The sequence below is a fragment of the Schistocerca piceifrons genome, chromosome 11 (assembly GCF_021461385.2).
Source record: "Schistocerca piceifrons isolate TAMUIC-IGC-003096 chromosome 11, iqSchPice1.1, whole genome shotgun sequence".
NCBI lineage: Eukaryota > Metazoa > Arthropoda > Insecta > Orthoptera > Acrididae > Schistocerca > Schistocerca piceifrons.
This window is the reverse complement of record NC_060148.1, coordinates 14,479,591-14,496,913: the sequence shown is the minus strand read 5'-3', so window position 1 is coordinate 14,496,913 and position 17,323 is coordinate 14,479,591. Positions and strand designations below refer to the sequence as shown.

At 40.1% G+C, this 17,323-nt stretch overlaps 1 protein-coding gene across 14 annotated transcripts in view; it reads left to right on the top strand.

The window, feature by feature from the left end:
- LOC124720011 (basement membrane-specific heparan sulfate proteoglycan core protein) overlaps nucleotides 1-17,323 on the top strand; it is an 801,341-nt gene that overhangs the window by 385,984 nt on the left and 398,034 nt on the right. For 11 of the 14 annotated variants that reach the window (XM_047245254.1, XM_047245255.1, XM_047245259.1 and 8 more), the window contains one exon: nucleotides 6,069-6,176. The exons of the other annotated variants lie outside the window; for them this stretch is intronic. In XM_047245254.1, the coding sequence (XP_047101210.1) occupies nucleotides 6,069-6,176 (108 nt within the window). The remainder of the gene's footprint in view (nucleotides 1-6,068; nucleotides 6,177-17,323) is intronic. 14 annotated transcript variants of the gene reach the window in all.

Sequence of the window (17,323 nt, the reverse complement as noted above, 5' to 3'; positions counted from 1 at the left end):
ATTTGCCCTCTGCTGTGCATTTCATGGTGGTTTGCAGAGTATGGATACAGATGCAAATTGTTGTAGGTATATACCTTTTTCCTGAACTTTATCCCACATCTTCATGAGGTCAGTGGATATGGCAATGTTAATCGTAGAGGGTGGCTGGATGCGCTTCCTGACAACCCCCTCCCCAACCGCACCCCCTGGGACAGAAATTGCGTATTCCACCTGTTTGTGTCTAGTGTCAATCCATGTTCAAGCGTACAAAAGTTTTCTAAATGTTTGCAAAGGGTGTAACTGAAGTGGGACTTGGGCACCAGCCTAGTATTCTGCTAGTGGGATGTGGAAAACCGCCTAAAAACTACGTTCAGGCTGGCCAGGGGCCCAGAAGCAGCGCGCTGACATACGCGGCCATCTGGTCTGGTCCATATAATTACGTTCGTATATTACACTTTCTTTGTTATTGCCTTATATTTTCGTAACAAAATTATTTTTGGAACGCAAGTTTTGTAAGATTGCATTACTGTTGTGTTCTGCTTACGACTTTTTGAGATCTAATTATTACATGTGTCACTCTGGATTTATACTTTGTTGTCCTGTATACGCCATTGTTTGTGAATACATTTCATTTATGCACTTCACTCAGTGTATGATTTTCCAACGTGCTGTACATAGTGTTGCGAATGTTGCTCTGTTTTTTTCTATCAGCCTTATGTATGGCTTGTGATATCTGTATGCACTCTGTTTTGTTTCTTATGTAGTTGCGTGTATTGTGGGGCATGCTCTTTGAATGGAGGGAGTCTCAATGTGCGTGCCTTTTTTTTATTTTTGTTGCGATCATCATCACTTAAATTCTCTCTTTTCCCAGAGCATCGCCCACCAAACGCACCTACATAAAAACGAAGGAATATCAAACTCCATACCGACATCACAACGCATGCAGCAGGCTGACCGAAAAACACACAGCAACATTTGACAACACTGTAAACAGCATATATGCGCTACCGACACACACACGCACACACAGAGCGAAAGTGCAGTGTTTGGGTGAAATGTATAAGCAAACTTAAAAATATCGCACGTTCTTGTGTACTCACGAAAACGAGGTACAATTCTAGGCCCACACGTGTAACATCGAGATCTTATACAATTGTAACATGAATGAAACATAAATTTAAACTTGTGCTCCAAAAAGTTGTGCCGTACCTAACAGGAAGAAAATATGAAACAAAAACAAACGGCATTATTTTTAGCTGCGTAGACGGACAACATCTCCAAGAAGATAATAATAACAGTTACACAGAAGTAACTAAGGAACTACGGATAACATAAAAGTGACAAACGTCAGGGTTTGTCTGCGTGCTTATTCATCAACTGCATTTTCAAAATTCGTTCAAGACTTTTTATGTGCGTTCGTTTGATTTAATTTAGAATAAACTTTTAATCAATTAACTTAAAGAGTCTTCTGGTAAAATTTTAGCAGACGTTCGAAACCGATAAGCAGATTTTGAAATTTATACAATAAGTACACATATATGGTACTAAAACGTAGACAATAAATGCATGTACTACCTTACCTTATCGAACGCCGAAAATTACATTTTGTGTAAAATGGACAAAATGCGTGATGATTGGCAACGAGGGATGTTAATGACATAAGATGGCGGAACCAATGACGAAATCTGTGTTTCGATAAAGTGTCATTGTGAAGACACCTGTAAGGACAACGAAATAAATACGTATGACTTAATACAGAGGGGAATGTACAAATAAATATATAAGCTATGCTATCAGGCCTCAATCTAACCAACAGCTTGAAAACAGAAATACTACTTCATAATACCTGACTAAGTCGAAGAAAGTGAATTTCCTTACTAAGTATTATCCGAAATTTCGAACAAATCTCATTTAGTTAATAGATTTTCCGCAAGAGGCGCCACATGTACGACTAGTTCGTAGATTATCTGTAAGAGGCTCCAGCATAGTAATTGTTAATCGTTGCCAAATTCTCTTACACCTCGATTAATATTGAACTGTAGACAAGTTTGCCTGTGTAAAAAATGTAATTAATTACAAATGACGGTTATTATGCAGTATTATTCTTATCGGTGTGATTGGTACCATATATCCACTTGACCATTTTTTGGCAATTCCAGCACTGTAAAAAGCGAAGCAGGGACGCCATATTCGCTCGTCAGCGATTATGAATTTGTGAGAAAAGCCAAGTTAACTTCCAATATCGGAGAATCATGCTCATGACCTTGATCATTTGTCATAGTTATTGTTTCGCTGATTATTGTTGCACAGTATGTTAAATTGCGGAAGACATCTTTGATCAGCAATTGTTCGATATTTTCACATAGAGTTTTCACGTAGAGGCATCTATTTTAGACGTAGCATTTCGACATCTAAAAATCCCGATTTTTTTCTTGTGTTGTGGAACGCCGCCTTTGTTCAAAATTCTAAGTCGGAGTTACGAATTTAGCAATAAATAATATGTTGTCACTGTGATGGAGGTGATTTCGTTACACTCAATCTGCATATTTCGTATTATCGATCGAAGCAACGTTACCTTGCATAGGGAAGTGAATTGGTAACTAAACCATTGTCGTTTACTTTTATTGACAAGAAAATTCATAAATAAAATTACTTCAGAGTTTAAAATTTCTTTGTAGTGTTCTGCATCAAGTAGCCGCTGACCGACAGTACAAAAATGTACCTCATGCGTTAATCCGAATGCAGTCGAGGCGGGAGAGAAGCAGATGAAACGATAAGGACGTATTTGTATATTCACAATGGAAATGAAACTGCCGGTACTGAAGAATTTGTTGATTGTTAATGACGGTATGTCGCACATTCGTACTTTCGTCGGTCGTCTTTTCTTCATTTCATACTAGTCACTAATTTTCCAGTCTATGTACTAACATATTTTTAGCAAATTTTCAGCTAGTAATCTGACAGTCTGGAGACTATTTTACGCTGTCCGGATGTCCGTTCTCATTTTTTTCAGCTAGATCAAAGAAAATATTTTTCTTCTTTTGTTTTAGCGTTTCTACAGAATGAGTTCAGCAGCTTCTACTTTCACAGATGTCTTATTATTTTACTAACAATTTCTCTTCTTTTTAATTCCATACTGATTTAATTTCTCTATGTATTAATTTTTATGCAGTTTTACTTTCTCAGTAATTATGCATAGTTTCAGCACCTTATGAGAAATCATAATTTGTGATCAGTAAGTCAGCATATAATTTTTATTGCAGTTTTCTGTTCATGTTTTTCAAAATGTAATTTACAAATCAGATAATCAACTAATTTGGTTGCATGTCAAACACTGGCATGCTATATGTTTCAACATTAACAGTACATTCATTTAAGTGTATTTATTTTTGAGACTGTTATATGTGTACTAAGTTATTATTGCATCTTGATTAAAATGTGAGTAACATTGCATTGGATCCATGTGGTAATGGGTTTATCAGTGACAAAGACAAAAGACATCCATCCATCCACCCAACAGCAATCTTCTGTAGCACCAGATTTCAAAAGCTACTATTTGCTTCTTGACTGAACTCTAGTATGTCATCCGCATTTGACAGCCACACAAGGCGTTCGAAATAGATTAAGAAAAGACCATGTGACATTTAAATTTAAACCCAGTGTTAGCAGATTTCTCTGTTTTTCAGAAATTCTGTTTTTGATTTGCCTGTGTGCAGTTTGTATCGTTTCTACTTCTGCTGTCCACACTTTGCTGCCCAAAAAGCAGAACTCATTGACTACTTTCAACATCTCATTTGCTAATGTAATTTTCCCCCTCAGCATCACCTAATTTAAGTTGACTACACTCTACTATCTTTATTTAAATTTTGTTTATGTTCATTATAAAAGCTTTTTTTCACAATGACAGATATTTCCGCAATTAATCTTAAAAGTGCTTTGGCACCATCGGCAAAATTACCGTGTCATCATCAAACGACTGTGTCAGAATTTTCAGAATACACTGAAGTGACAAAAATCATAGGATACCTCCTAATATCATGGTGGATCACCTTTTGTCTGGCATAGTGCAGCAGCATGATGTTGTGTTGACTCAATAAGCCTTCGGAAGTCCCTTGTGGAAATAATGAGGCATGCTGCCTCTATAGCTGTCCGTAGTTGCGGAAGTGTTGTCAGTGCAGAGTTTTGTGCAAGAATTGACCTGCCAATTGTTCCATAAATGTGCAAACAGATTCATGAAAATAGATCTGGGTGGCCAGACCATTTGCTCGAACTGTCCAGAAAGTTCTTCAAACAATCGTGGCCCAGTGAAATGGTGCACTGTCGTCCATGAAAATTCCGTTGTTGTGTGGGAATATGAAGTCCACAAATGGCTCCAAATGGTCTCCAGGCAGCTGGATGTAACCACTTCCAGTAATCCATTGCATACACACCTCAGACTGTTGCCATTACTTCATAGTCAGATATGTAATACTTGCTATGTAAATGAGTGAAAAGTTCTTCTGTGTGTGAAAAGAGCTGCTGAAAGTAATAAGTGTAACATAGTTGCCTAGTAAGGAAAAAGCTTCCTGACATCAAGGTATCAGATAAAAGTCTATGTCGGTGATGTACCACTGTTAGAAAGTAGTATGTAGTGTTTAATAATGAAAGGCATCAGAATGTGCTTAATGAAGAAGAGTCTGACAAGCCACCAACTGTCACTGAAAAACGTTTCATTTTGAACACTGCTTGTAGGAATTCAAAGGTCTGTGTTAGAGAAAATTTTTCATAATGTGTGGCTAGAAAAATCCGGATCCTCAATGAGCGCTCCATGCCAGTCTGTGGAACACGTATGTGACAAATCAACTTTTTTTCTAATTTGTTGAAAAGAAGAATGAAATGGTCAGTTTAGTTCCATGTAAACACAGCCCACACCATTATGGACCTACCACCATCTTGCACAGTGTCTTGTTGACAACCTGGATCCATGGTTTCATGGGATCTGTGCTACATACAAAACCCTACCATCGGCTCTTACCAACTGAAAATGGGATTCATCTGAGCAGGCCACAGTTTTCCAGTCATCTAGAGTCCAACTGATACGGTCACAAGCCACTGCAGGCAATATTGTGCTGTTAGCAAAGGCACTCGGGTCGGTCATCTGCTGCAATAGGCAATTAAATGCAAAAAGTTGCTGCACTGTCCCGATGGATATTTTCATCGTTAAAGTCCCACATTGATTTGGGCGGTTATTTACGGAAGCACTGTCAACTCTACACAAACGCAGATGCTCTCGGTCATTAAGTGAAGGCTGTCGGCCACTGCATTGTCTGTTGTGGGAGGTAATGCCTATAATTTGGTATGCCTGACACACTGTGGCTGTCAGTATACTGAATTCTCTAATGATATTTGAAATGGAATGTCCCATGCACCTAGTTTTGACTACATGTCGTGTGGCTGTAATCGTGTCTGAAACCATTCCACATTTATCACCTCAGGACAAGTGACAGCTACACTAAAGCACCTTGTGTACGCAATACTACCACCACCTTTATATTAGCATATTGCTATCTCATGACTTTTGCCACCTCAGTGTAAGTCACATCAGTTTGCCGTGTTTATTTGAATCCGCAGTTAGTAAGTTTCTCATTTTCATAAATGCGTTTCCTGCTGTTACCAGCTTGCATTTTGTATTCTCTCTGCTTCTCTTGTTGTGAATTATTTTCACCTGTTAATAGTAGAATTCATCTACTACTTCCTGTGTTTCATCCTCCAGACCTTAATTTCCCACTATTAGCTTAATTCTCTGAAACCATTGTTTTACTCCTGTTCATACTTATTTTAGAACCTGTTTTGAAGAGGTTCAACTGAAGCTCCAAGTCTCCAATAGAATTGCAATATCATCAGCAAAACTTTGTGTCAGAATTGTCAGAACAATTGACACCTACCCACTGACCCACAACCACTGACTTCGGGACATACAGAGCACGTGTAACTTTGCAAGTCCGACCGAATGCGTTTGTGCGCATGTGGGTGTGCCCGGTACCGGGGAACGAGTGACGAGAACTTCAGTACGTGTATGTATGTATGTACGTGTGTGTGCCCCCTCGCAGCATGCCGCGAGGGCGATTTCAGGTGCGACAACGGCTTCTGCATCGACGGCAGCCAGCGCTGCGACGGCGTGAGGCAGTGCCAGGACGGCAGCGACGAGGCGCGATGCCGTATGCATTACCAACTCTCCACTAATCTCGCCTACTCTGTCTTTCGTTGCTTCTCCTCTCTGGTGCTGTGCCCTCGTCTCCGTGCATGTCGACTGTCGGGCGTGACTCGTGTGTAACTACTGACCAGGGGAGGTGTTCTGATTTAAATGTGCAGAGTTGTGTGTAGTAAAGCTCCAATAGGTAGGGACTACACAGATCTAAGCACACTGGCCAAAAAAGTTGATTGCCACCAGGAGACATCTCGTAATACCGTGTAACACTGCCTCAATAATGACTTTAATTCAGCAAGAAAAAGAGTCCACAAGTTTTTTCAAGTGTGCCATATCAAATAGAAGCCACTCAGGATCAGATCACATAGAGCTTCCAAATTGCGGAGATGTTGACTTCTGTATTTCACATGCTGTACCAAACAGTGACTTGGACGTACAAACAGTGACTTCGACATACACACACACACACACACACACACACACACACACACACACACAGTGGGTGTAATGGGTATAAGTGCAGACATTTGTACTGGTGACGGAGAACAATGTACTGAAAACATCACATCAGTATTTACTCCATTCACAGAGTGGCTATTAGGAGTAGTAGATCAGGTGTTGAAGTGTGGACGCAAAATGGTTTGCCTACACTGACAGGCATAGTCCATTTAATGGTGCTATTACAACCATATATACACACATAAAAAAAAAGGTTTGCATCACCTCAGTTCTGAGAGTTCCAGAACCTGTACAGAAAATTGAAATAGAGATCAACATAAACATCATTTCCATCCTTTTTATTGCTCATGAAAACCACACATTGCGTGTTGTACAACCATGCAGCGAGACCTTCAGAGGTGGTGGTCCAGATTGCAGTACACACCGGTACCTCTTAATACCCAGTAGCACGTTCTCTTGCATTGATTCATGCCTGTATGCATTGTGACATGCCATTCACAAGTTCATCGAGGCACTGTCGATCCAGATTGTCCCACTCCTCAATGGCGATTCGCCGTAGATCCCTCGGAGCGGTTAGTGGGTCACACCGTCCATAAACAGCCCTTGTCAGTCTATCCCAGGCATGTTCAATACATTTAATGTCTGGAGAACAAGCTGGCCACTCTAGTCGAGGTATGGCGTTATCTTGAAGGAAGTAATTCACAAGATGTGCACGATGGAGGTGCAAATTGTCGTCCACGAAGATGAATGCCTCACCAATATGCTGCCGATACAGCTGCACTGTCAATCGGAGGATGGCATTCACGTATCGTACAGCTATTATGGCACCTTCCGTGACCAACAGCCCAAATAATGCCACCGCGAAACAGGTCTAAGGCATTCAGCCTGACTGGGATGCCTCCAAACGTGTCTCCAATGATTGTCTGGTTTAATGGATATGTGACACTCGTCGCTGAAGAGAATGTGATGCCAGTCCTGAGCGGTCCATTCGGGATGTTGTTGGGCCCATCTGTACCGAGCTGCACGGTGTCGTGGTTGCAAAGGTGGACCTCGCCGTGGACGTCGGGAGTGAAGTTGTGCATCGTGCAGCCTATTGGAAAAGCATTACTCAACATAGTGGCATTGCTGTCAGGGTTCCTCCGAGCCATAATCCGTAGGTAGCGGTCATCCACTGCAGTAGTAGCCCTCGGGCGGCCTGAGCGAGGCATGTCATCGACAGTTCCTGTCTCTCTGTATCTCCTCCATGTCGGAACAACATCGCTTTGCTTCGCTCCGAGATGCCTGGACACTTCCCTTGTTGAGATCCCTCCCTGGCACAAAGTAACAATGCGGACACGGTCAAACTGTGGTCTAGGCACGGTTGAACTACAGACAACACGAGCCGTGTACCTGCTTCCTGGTGGAATGACTGGAACTGATCGGCTGTCGGACTCCCTTCGTCTAATAGGCATTGCCCGTGTGTGGTTGTTTACATCTTTGGGCAGGTTGAGGGACTGTGTCTGTGATACAATATCCGCAGTCTTCAGTAGTTCTGGGAATTGGGGTGATGCAAAATTTTTTGATGTGTGAGTGCAGATATTTGTATGTGTGGTATCTTAATGTGTACACAACAGTTTACTGGTTGTTTTTTCTCTGTGTCGAACAGTTTTCTCACAAACACGTCACAAATTATACAACCTGATTTTTTTCTGCACGGCCATAACTGCACCACCAAGCGGACTATGCCTGTCTGTGTAGACTAACTGTTTTGTGTCCATGCATCCATACATCAACTCCTGACCTGCTGCCCGGGTGAAAAAAACCATTAAAGACTTCCTCTCGCCACACATACTTGGAGGTACTAACCAATCCAGAAACATACTGCTTGTAATAGCTATAATTATCAGTCTGCAAATGATGTAAATTCTGGTGTAATGTTGTTCAGTATGGTTTTCTCAGACACCAACAGGAAATATTCTATTTTTATTTAAAAATTATATATATTAAAATTCTGTTAGACGGTATGTAGTGGAATTTTAAATTTTACCTGCTGGAAAATGGAATCTGCACGATTAAAATTGTTTAATCAATTAGTAATTGCCATAAGTAATGATTAGGAACAGCTTCTTCACGATAGCCAAGTAGAAATCCGTGCAGAATACATTTTTTGGTCACTGTAAACAATAGTTCCACACAGTTTGGTCACGTTACACACGAGTGCGCACAGCAGCTGTGATACGGTGTTTGGGTAACCGACTGGTTTTGCATCATGGTTTGCGGACCAACTGGCTGATGTGTTTCTGTGCCAGCTTGTGTGATCCCGATGGAGTTGTGTTGTTGTGTAGACTACATTACATTGCATTCCTGGTATGTGAGGTTTTGTAAAATTTGTGGTTGTCGTAGACGTATCGATTGCTCAGTAGTATACTAATTGGGTTTGGTACCTCCTGTAAGTAATTTTTGGCTTTGATGTGACTGTAAATAAATTGTTGTCTCAGCTTTTTCATATATGGTGTTACTCTAGTAATGGAACTATAGTTTGCCGTATTTTTTAACATAGTTAGCTAGTTATTCCATTTTCTGCCCCAGTGTTGTATTGTCAGTTTTCATAACAGTGTTGCCCCTCCTGTTTGTACTTTCTTCTGGACGTGATGACAAATTTTTGTGTAGGAGAAATACCGAAGATGTATTAGTTTAGTAATTCAGGAAACATCCACTGTTATGGCACATCATTTTAGAAGAAAACTAATGTTATTTGTTTGTGCTTGGCTACTACCAGCTCTACATATATGCCAATTGATTATACTGCTGCAGCATAAATTATAGGATGGAAGTAATGTACAAGATCTCGTGAGAGCACCAGTCACAGCTGGGTGGTACTGGATGTTGGTGTGGTTGTATACAGGGTGTTACAAAAAGGTACGGCCAGACTTTCAGGAAACATTCCTCACACACAAAGAAAGAAACTATGTTATGTGGACGTGTGTCCGGAAACTTTCCACGTTAGAGCTCATTTTATTACTTCACTTCAAATCACATTAATCATGGAACGGAAACACACAGCAACAGAACGCACCAGCGTGACTTCAAACAATTTCTTACAGGCAATGTTCAAAATGTCCTCTGTTAGCGAGGATACGTGCATCCACCCTCCGTCGCATGGAATCCCTAATGCGCTGGTGCAGCCCTGGAGAATGGCATATTGTATCACAGCCGTCCACAATACGAGCACGAAGAGTCTCTACATTTGGTACCGGGGTTGCATAGACAAGAGCTTTCAAATGCCCCCATAAATGAAAGTCGAGAGGGTTGAGGTCAGGAGAGCTTGGAAGCCACGGAATTGGTCCGCCTCTACCAATCCGTCGGTGACCGAATCTGTTGTTGAGAAGCGTACGAACGCTTCGACTGAAATGTGCAGGAGCTCCATCGTGCGTGAACCACATGTTGTGTCGTACTTGTAAAGGCACATGTTCTAGCAGCACAGGTAGAGTACCCCTTATGAAATCGTGATAACGTGCTCCATTGAGCGTAGGTGGAAGAACATGGGGCCCAATCGAGACATATCACCAACAATGCCTGCCCAAACGTTCACAGAAAATCTGTATGTGACATGATTGCACAATTGCGTGCGGATTCTCGTCAGCCCACACACGTTGATTGTGAAAGTTCACAATTTGATCGCGTTGGAATGAAGGCTCTTCCATAAAGAGAACATTTGCACTGAAATGAGGATTGACACATTGTCGGATGAACCATTCGCAGAAGTGTACCCGTGGAGGCCAATCAGCTGCTGATAGTGCCTGAACACGCTGTACACGGTACGGAAACAACTGGTTCTCCCGTAGCACTCTCCATACAGTGACGTGGTCAACGTTACCTAGTACAGCAGCAACTTCTCTGACGCCGACATTAGGGTTATCGTCGACTGCACGAAGAATTGCCTCGTCCATTGCAGGTGTCCTCGTCGTTCTAGGTCTTCCCTAGTCACGAGTCATAGGCTGAAATGTTCCGTGCTCCCTAAGACGCCGATCAATTGCTTCCTGTCGGGACACCTTCGTGCTGGAAATCTGTCTCGATACAAACGTACCGCGCACCGGCTATTGCCCCGTGCTAATCCATACATCAAATGGGCATCTGCCAACTCCGCATTTGTAAACATTGCACTGACTGCAAAACCACGTTCGTGATGAACACTAACCTGTTGATGCTACGCACTGATGTGCTCGATGCTAGTACTGTAGAGCAATGAGTCGCATGTCAACACAAGCACCGAAGTCAACATTACCTTCCTTCAATTGGGCCAACTGGCTGTGAATCGAGGAAGTACAGTACATACTGACGGATCTAAAATGAGCTCTAACATGAAAATTAAGCGTTTCCGGACACATGTCCACATAAGATCTTTTCTTTATTTGTGTGTGAGGAATGTTTCCTGAAAGTTTGGCCGTACCTTTTTGTAACACCCTGTATCAGCGTGTGTGTGTGTGTGTGGGGGGGGGGGGGGGGGATGCTTACTTTGGAAGGCCAGTAATGTTTCCATGTCATTAAGTGTTACTACAAGCCAGCCCTAAGTTAGCTTGGTACAAGCTGGTGATTGGTTTTCCTCATTTTTCCCTACTGTTGATTTTATGTTTTATTTTATTACATCGAAAAGCATTTAGAGCTTGTTTCATTCACCTTCTGGCATTATGTGAATAAAGAACACAAGTAGGTCCTGTTGTTGTTGTGGTCTTCAGTTTCCTGCAGCTCTCTACACCAGTCTATCCTGTGCAAACATCTCCATCTTCGCATAACTACTACAGCCTACACCCACTTGGGTCTGCTCACTGTATTCGTGCCTCTTCAGTTTTGCTTCTCCCCCTCTCCCCCAAATTCTCAAACAATCTCTTCTTTTTGCATACTTTGATATGCACTTCCATTGTAAATATTTTTTATTATTTGATATGCATTTTTCATTTTGTGTATCCCTCCATTAGCAACAGTTATTTGTAACTCATTTATTGAATTATCTCTTCTTGGTACTTGAACTTTTTGAGCTCTTCTGTTTGACCAATGTCTGTCTAAAAACGTTTTGTTGGAATTTTTATTTTGGTGGTAGATTTGATTTTATATCCCGAGATTCTCAAACTGTCTCTACCGGCTAACTGCTCCAGTAGATCGATTTGTGTTTCTGCACCTGCTAGATTTTCGGATAGTGCAGCAAAATCTACTCCAAATGCAAGTCAGTTTACCCCTGTTCACTGTTTCATTCTACCCACTTTCGTTGCTGATACCAGCTATCTTAATTTTTCATTGCAACTTCTTACTGCTGCCCCCAATTATTCATAACCAATTACTTTAATTCACAAGATAAGCAAAGCAAGCTCCATATGCATTTTGATGTAGTAAAATATTACGTAGGGTAATCTTGCCTGTATACGCGACTGGTATGAGTGAAGCACAAATTAATAACAAATTATCCAATACACACAGTCTTTTTTTATGCAGCCTGTATGGTGAAAGTCCAGAATTAAAATGACTATGGAAGTTGATTTGTTTATTCAGTATTTACAGGAGAAAAAATAGAGGCTGTAAGTTCATATCATACAGGGGCACAATCTTGTGTTGATATTAGAGTATATTGCTGGCAGATTTACAAAGCATAGTCCCACCAAAAATAGTGTAAAAATACATCTTAAAATAAAAACTGGGTTTAAAAGAGAGTAAGAGATAAGTCATTTTCTGCTCCATGTTAAAATTTTGTGAGACATCTATGTTTTTGGGAGAGTTGTCAGCATTGTGGAGTGTCTGTCCGTGTCTGATCCAAATCCACTGCAGTTTGCTTCTGTGTCTGACTGCTTATTCGCATTTGTATTTCAGGCTTTTCTTCTGAAAATATTCGTAACCAAATTAAAGTATATGCCAGCGTATGCTGTTGCACATTAAAAGAAAATAGAATTACTCTTAGTGAAACATTAAAAATGACTGTTAAACTCCTAACACATTTACTGCCGTAATGAGTGTTGGTGTAACGTAGAATGTTTCATGTGTTGTGCACAGTATCTGTTTCGTAGTATGGTGGTGGAGGTGGGTTTTGACGATTTTTTTTTTACATTTTAATTTTTTTTAATGTGTGGTGTCTTGTTGTAATGGCTTAGTGTATAAACATTTAAGTTAGTATGTACAATATAACTTTTCTGTATGTCTACTTTTGATAATTATTTTCTAAATCTGTTGCATTATTATGATGTGTACCACTTTCCAGTTAATTTTTTTCTCTGTTATTAAGTTTCAGTTAATGCATATTGATGCAATATCCCATGTCGAACATGGGAATCTGTAATTAAAAATTCCTGATTACAGTGATTGCAAATGGCTGTAACTGTTTAGTGCATAGCAATACATTGATTTGAATTACAGAAAATATAAAAGAAAGTTCAAATAGCTTATTTTTTATTTTTTACATAATTTGTAAGTGTTGTAACGAACCACCTTCATCTCACAGACAACATCAGAGTGGTAACCCATTTCACATAATACACTCTGAAAAATATGTGGGGTCACCAACATGACCACATTAGAAATATGTATTTTGAGTTCTGGAACTGGTTTGAATAAAGGTGAGACATAGACAAGGCTTTTCATATAACCCCATAAAAAGTCTATGGATGTGAGGCCCAGCGTTGCCCCTAGCATAATTTGTACATTTTACACACTTTTACTGTTTCAGTTCCTGTCAGATCGCAATCAATACATGTAAAATTGTTGTCTGTGGCATTTGTAGCCACCCTGCTGGGTTTATAAGTCGATTTCTGTGGACTGTGTTCAAATGAAAAGCGAATTCTTCCAATATTCATGCTGATACATGTGGCTGGCCAATACTTTCTGATTTGCACGAACATAATGCTTCTTGAAACTCCCAGTGCTGTCTGGAAATGCTGTTCACATTTAGAAGAGCTTGAGTGTATCACTGACACTCCTCTATGGAGACAGAGTGATAGATGTCGAATTGCATCAGGCAAAATGCCTTCTGTACCGGATGCGTCATTTTCGCTACAACACAGAAGTTTTGACTTATGGATCACTGCACATGTGCCGGTTTCCAGTTGACAGTGCCTGTTTAACAATTGAAATTTTGAACTTTCTTTTAAATTCTCAGTCATTCTTAGCAGGTAAATAGCTATAGCCATTTGTAATCACTATATTCACATGTATTGCCCTGTATGTAAATGGAGATAGAGCACAAAGTCATCAGGAAGAAACAAAGAAAGGGCAAATAAGTGTTTAATGTTCAGACAAAGTGATCAGTGAACAAACCATTCTGGCTTGTATTCAGAGTTTCAGTTAATTCTTTCAAGTTCTATATTTGGATATAATAGAGGGAAACATTCCACGTGGCAAAAATATATCTAAAAACAAAGATGATGTGACTTACCAAATGAAAGCGCTGGCAGGTTGATAGACACACAAACAAACACAAACATACACACAAAATTCAAGCTTTCGCAACCAACGGGTGCTTCATCAGGAAAGAGGGAAGGAGAGGGAAAGACGAAAGGATGTGGGTTTTAAGGGAGAGGGTAAGGAGTCATTCCAATCCCGGGAGCGGAAAGACTTACCTTAGGGGGAAAAAAGGACAGGTATACACTCGCACACACAACCATATCCAACCGCACATACACTGACACAAGCAATGTCAGCTTGTGTCTGTGTATGTGCAGTTGGATATGGTTGTGTGTGCGAGTGTATACCTGTCCTTTTTTCCTTGCTTGTGTCTGTGTATGTGCGGTTGGATATGGTTGTGTGTGTGAGTGTATACCTGTCCTTTTTTCCCCCTAAGGTAAGTCTTTCCGCTCCCGGGATTGGAATGACTCCTTACCCTCTCCCTTAAAACCCACATCCTTTCATCTTTCCCTCTCCTTCCCTCTTTCCTGATGAAGCAACCGTTGGTTGCGAAAGCTTGAATTTTGTGTGTTTGTCTGTGTATCTATCGACCCGCCAGTGCTTTCGTTTGGTAAGTCACATCATTTTTGTTTTGATATAAGTTCTATAGTTGTTTACATTAGTCAAAAGAAGGAGAAGAAGAATATTAAGAAGGTTCATTTGAATTTGCGTCTACCAGTGGCTGAAATATTAATGAAGTAAATATTTTTTGTTGTCCTTACAAGTGTTTATCTTGTAGCAAAATGTGAAGAAAAATGGAAAGCAAACTACAGCCAATTTTATGTGTAGCCAGTGCCATTTTGTTTGGTTTGTTGCATAATGTTTGCATGTGCTACATTGGCACCGCCTAGCTTTTACAATTGCTGTGTGACAGATTGAGTACAACTTTCACTGAGGATGATAGTGGTTGAGCTTTCGGCGCGAGGCTTATCCGACTGATAACTGTCGAGCTTGCAGTCAGTGCATTGTGTTGTAATTTCCTGACTTTAGCTGTTGCTACTCCTTTCTTTTTCATTTTTTAAAAATCGGTTTCAGTCCAGCTGTGTTTGGTTGTTTGTTGGCTTGCAATGTAAAAACCTTCAAGTTGTTTGTGGTTGTATATTTATTCAGATAAGAGGTTGTGCAGTTTTTATGCAGAGGCTAGTGCATGTCATGACTAGATGGAGGTTACCATTGTGATTCCCCCTGAGTAGCATAATAAATGAGTACATTTTGAAGAGGAGTTGATTGTATATAATTAGTACTCTTGTATTTAAGTATAGTGGGGGTGGCCATAGAGTTTTATTTATCATCTTGAAAAAAAAATCAAGCTCAGACTTTGAAACTTGATGAAGTTGTTGGTCCGTCTGTACATATTTGCCCTCTGGGGTGACACATTTTTCTCCAGTGATGGAGACCTTGGTTGTAGAAATCTGCATTGTGGGTGTTGAAGAATCTTTCCACCTCGAAAATCACGTTATCATTATTAAGTAATTTTATTAGGATACCATTACTTGTTCGTTATCTCTCCACCGTACTTTCAAATCTTTTAGTATAGTGTCCTTATCTTGTTCTGTCTTGGTCTGTGACATTCTGTTTTTCACTCATCTGCTGGCGTGCTACGGTTCTGTGGGGCAGAGATTTCAATTTTTTCTGGGATTGCAGCTATTCGCCCACAGACAGACAAAAGTTTAATTACGTAACGTTAGGTGATAATTAAGTATTTCACTACCCTGTGCATGTTAAGTAGATTTTATCTTGTTCCATTCCCGTGTGGTAGTTCATTTGTGCACTCTTACACATTTTCTATGGCGTATTTTTCTGTGGTTGGATGTTACTTGGGGAAGTATCATAGCTGCCAATCCCAGATTTAGTTGACATTCACGTAACTCATCTTTCTACGAAATAGATGTCATAAGTTTGTTAATATTCTAACTGTGTTCAAGACTCCGCTCCATAAAAGAGGGAAAAGCTAGGCTGTGTTACAGATCACTGGACGAATTGTCCAATTTTTATGAGCCGCTAGTGTTCCTTAAGTCTGATGAACATACACAGACATTTATTTATGTTTGCTTTATTTTTCTTACTGCATTTTTTGCATTTGTGTGTGTGTTGTGTAGGCATCAGATAAATAGAGAAATAAGAATGAAAGTGAGAACAGTGTAATTGAAAATTTTTCAGCGGTATTAGATGCACTCCTTTATACAACATAGTTTTTTTTCATTACTGTGTTGCACAATCTAAAATAACAAGTGATGTCAGTGAAGGGCAGGTTTGCTTCTCATTGGTATTTTGGCTGCTGTGTTGTAGTCGTTAAGTGTTGGGCTCCTAGCCTGTCAAGGATGAAGCAAACATGCAAGTATCGGCAGTACTATTACTTTATTCCAGTGTCAGAGTTTCCTTCAGTGCTTCCTGTCTGTGGTGATAGTTTCTGATATTCCTGTGGTTCCCAACCTTTGTGTAAAAGTTTTTGATTTTCTTTCAGTCATAAAACTAAATTGTTTTTAAAAGTTAATTTCTATTATTACTGTTTTGTTAGATTCTAGATTTTGTTACGTACATTGCCAATAGTCTGCTTGAAGTCTTTTTCTTCAGTTAGAAACAGGAAAAACAAAGGTGGCATTCAGTGTGCATATAGATGGGAAAGCTTACTTTCCACTATGATAGTTCTGAATGCAAGAAGAAAACTTGAAGCACCACCCCAGAAAAGTGCGGTGATTGCAACAAAACTGAGTACAAAAATAGTGGATTAAAAATAAGCAATGGAAAGGGTCTCATTTCTTCTTGGTTTAGTAAAACGCTTGCAAGAACATGTGACTTTTATTTCTTTGAACATGAACTACTATATTTCGTTACTTTAAAAATGAGAGGGTCGATCGGAAATGAAGTTTGTTTTGAAGTTCTACGAGGTCCCAAAGTTTGTTATGGGTATTGCCTGATATCTAATAATGTTAGGATATGATCTTGGATGAAATTAGATCACTGCCAATTACACAGCTAGCCGTTAAAATGGCGACACCTTGAAAATAACTTGCAAACAACCTCAAATTGGGAGGATATGCAAATGATTAATATTTCAGCACTGCCACGTAAAGTGTTTAGGAATGACACTGTGTACATTCTGTATACAACGAAAGGTTACACAGCGGGTTTCTCATTCAGAAGCTGCATTTGAATGTTTCTTGTTTGTGCAATGACTGTCTTAGCCTCGTGTGAGAAGGAGAAACGTCAGCCAGCATGTGTAAGAATTTGAAAATGGCAGGAGTGTGGCCTACGTGACTCCAGTTTGTCATTCCACTATGTTGCTGCTTTAGTTTA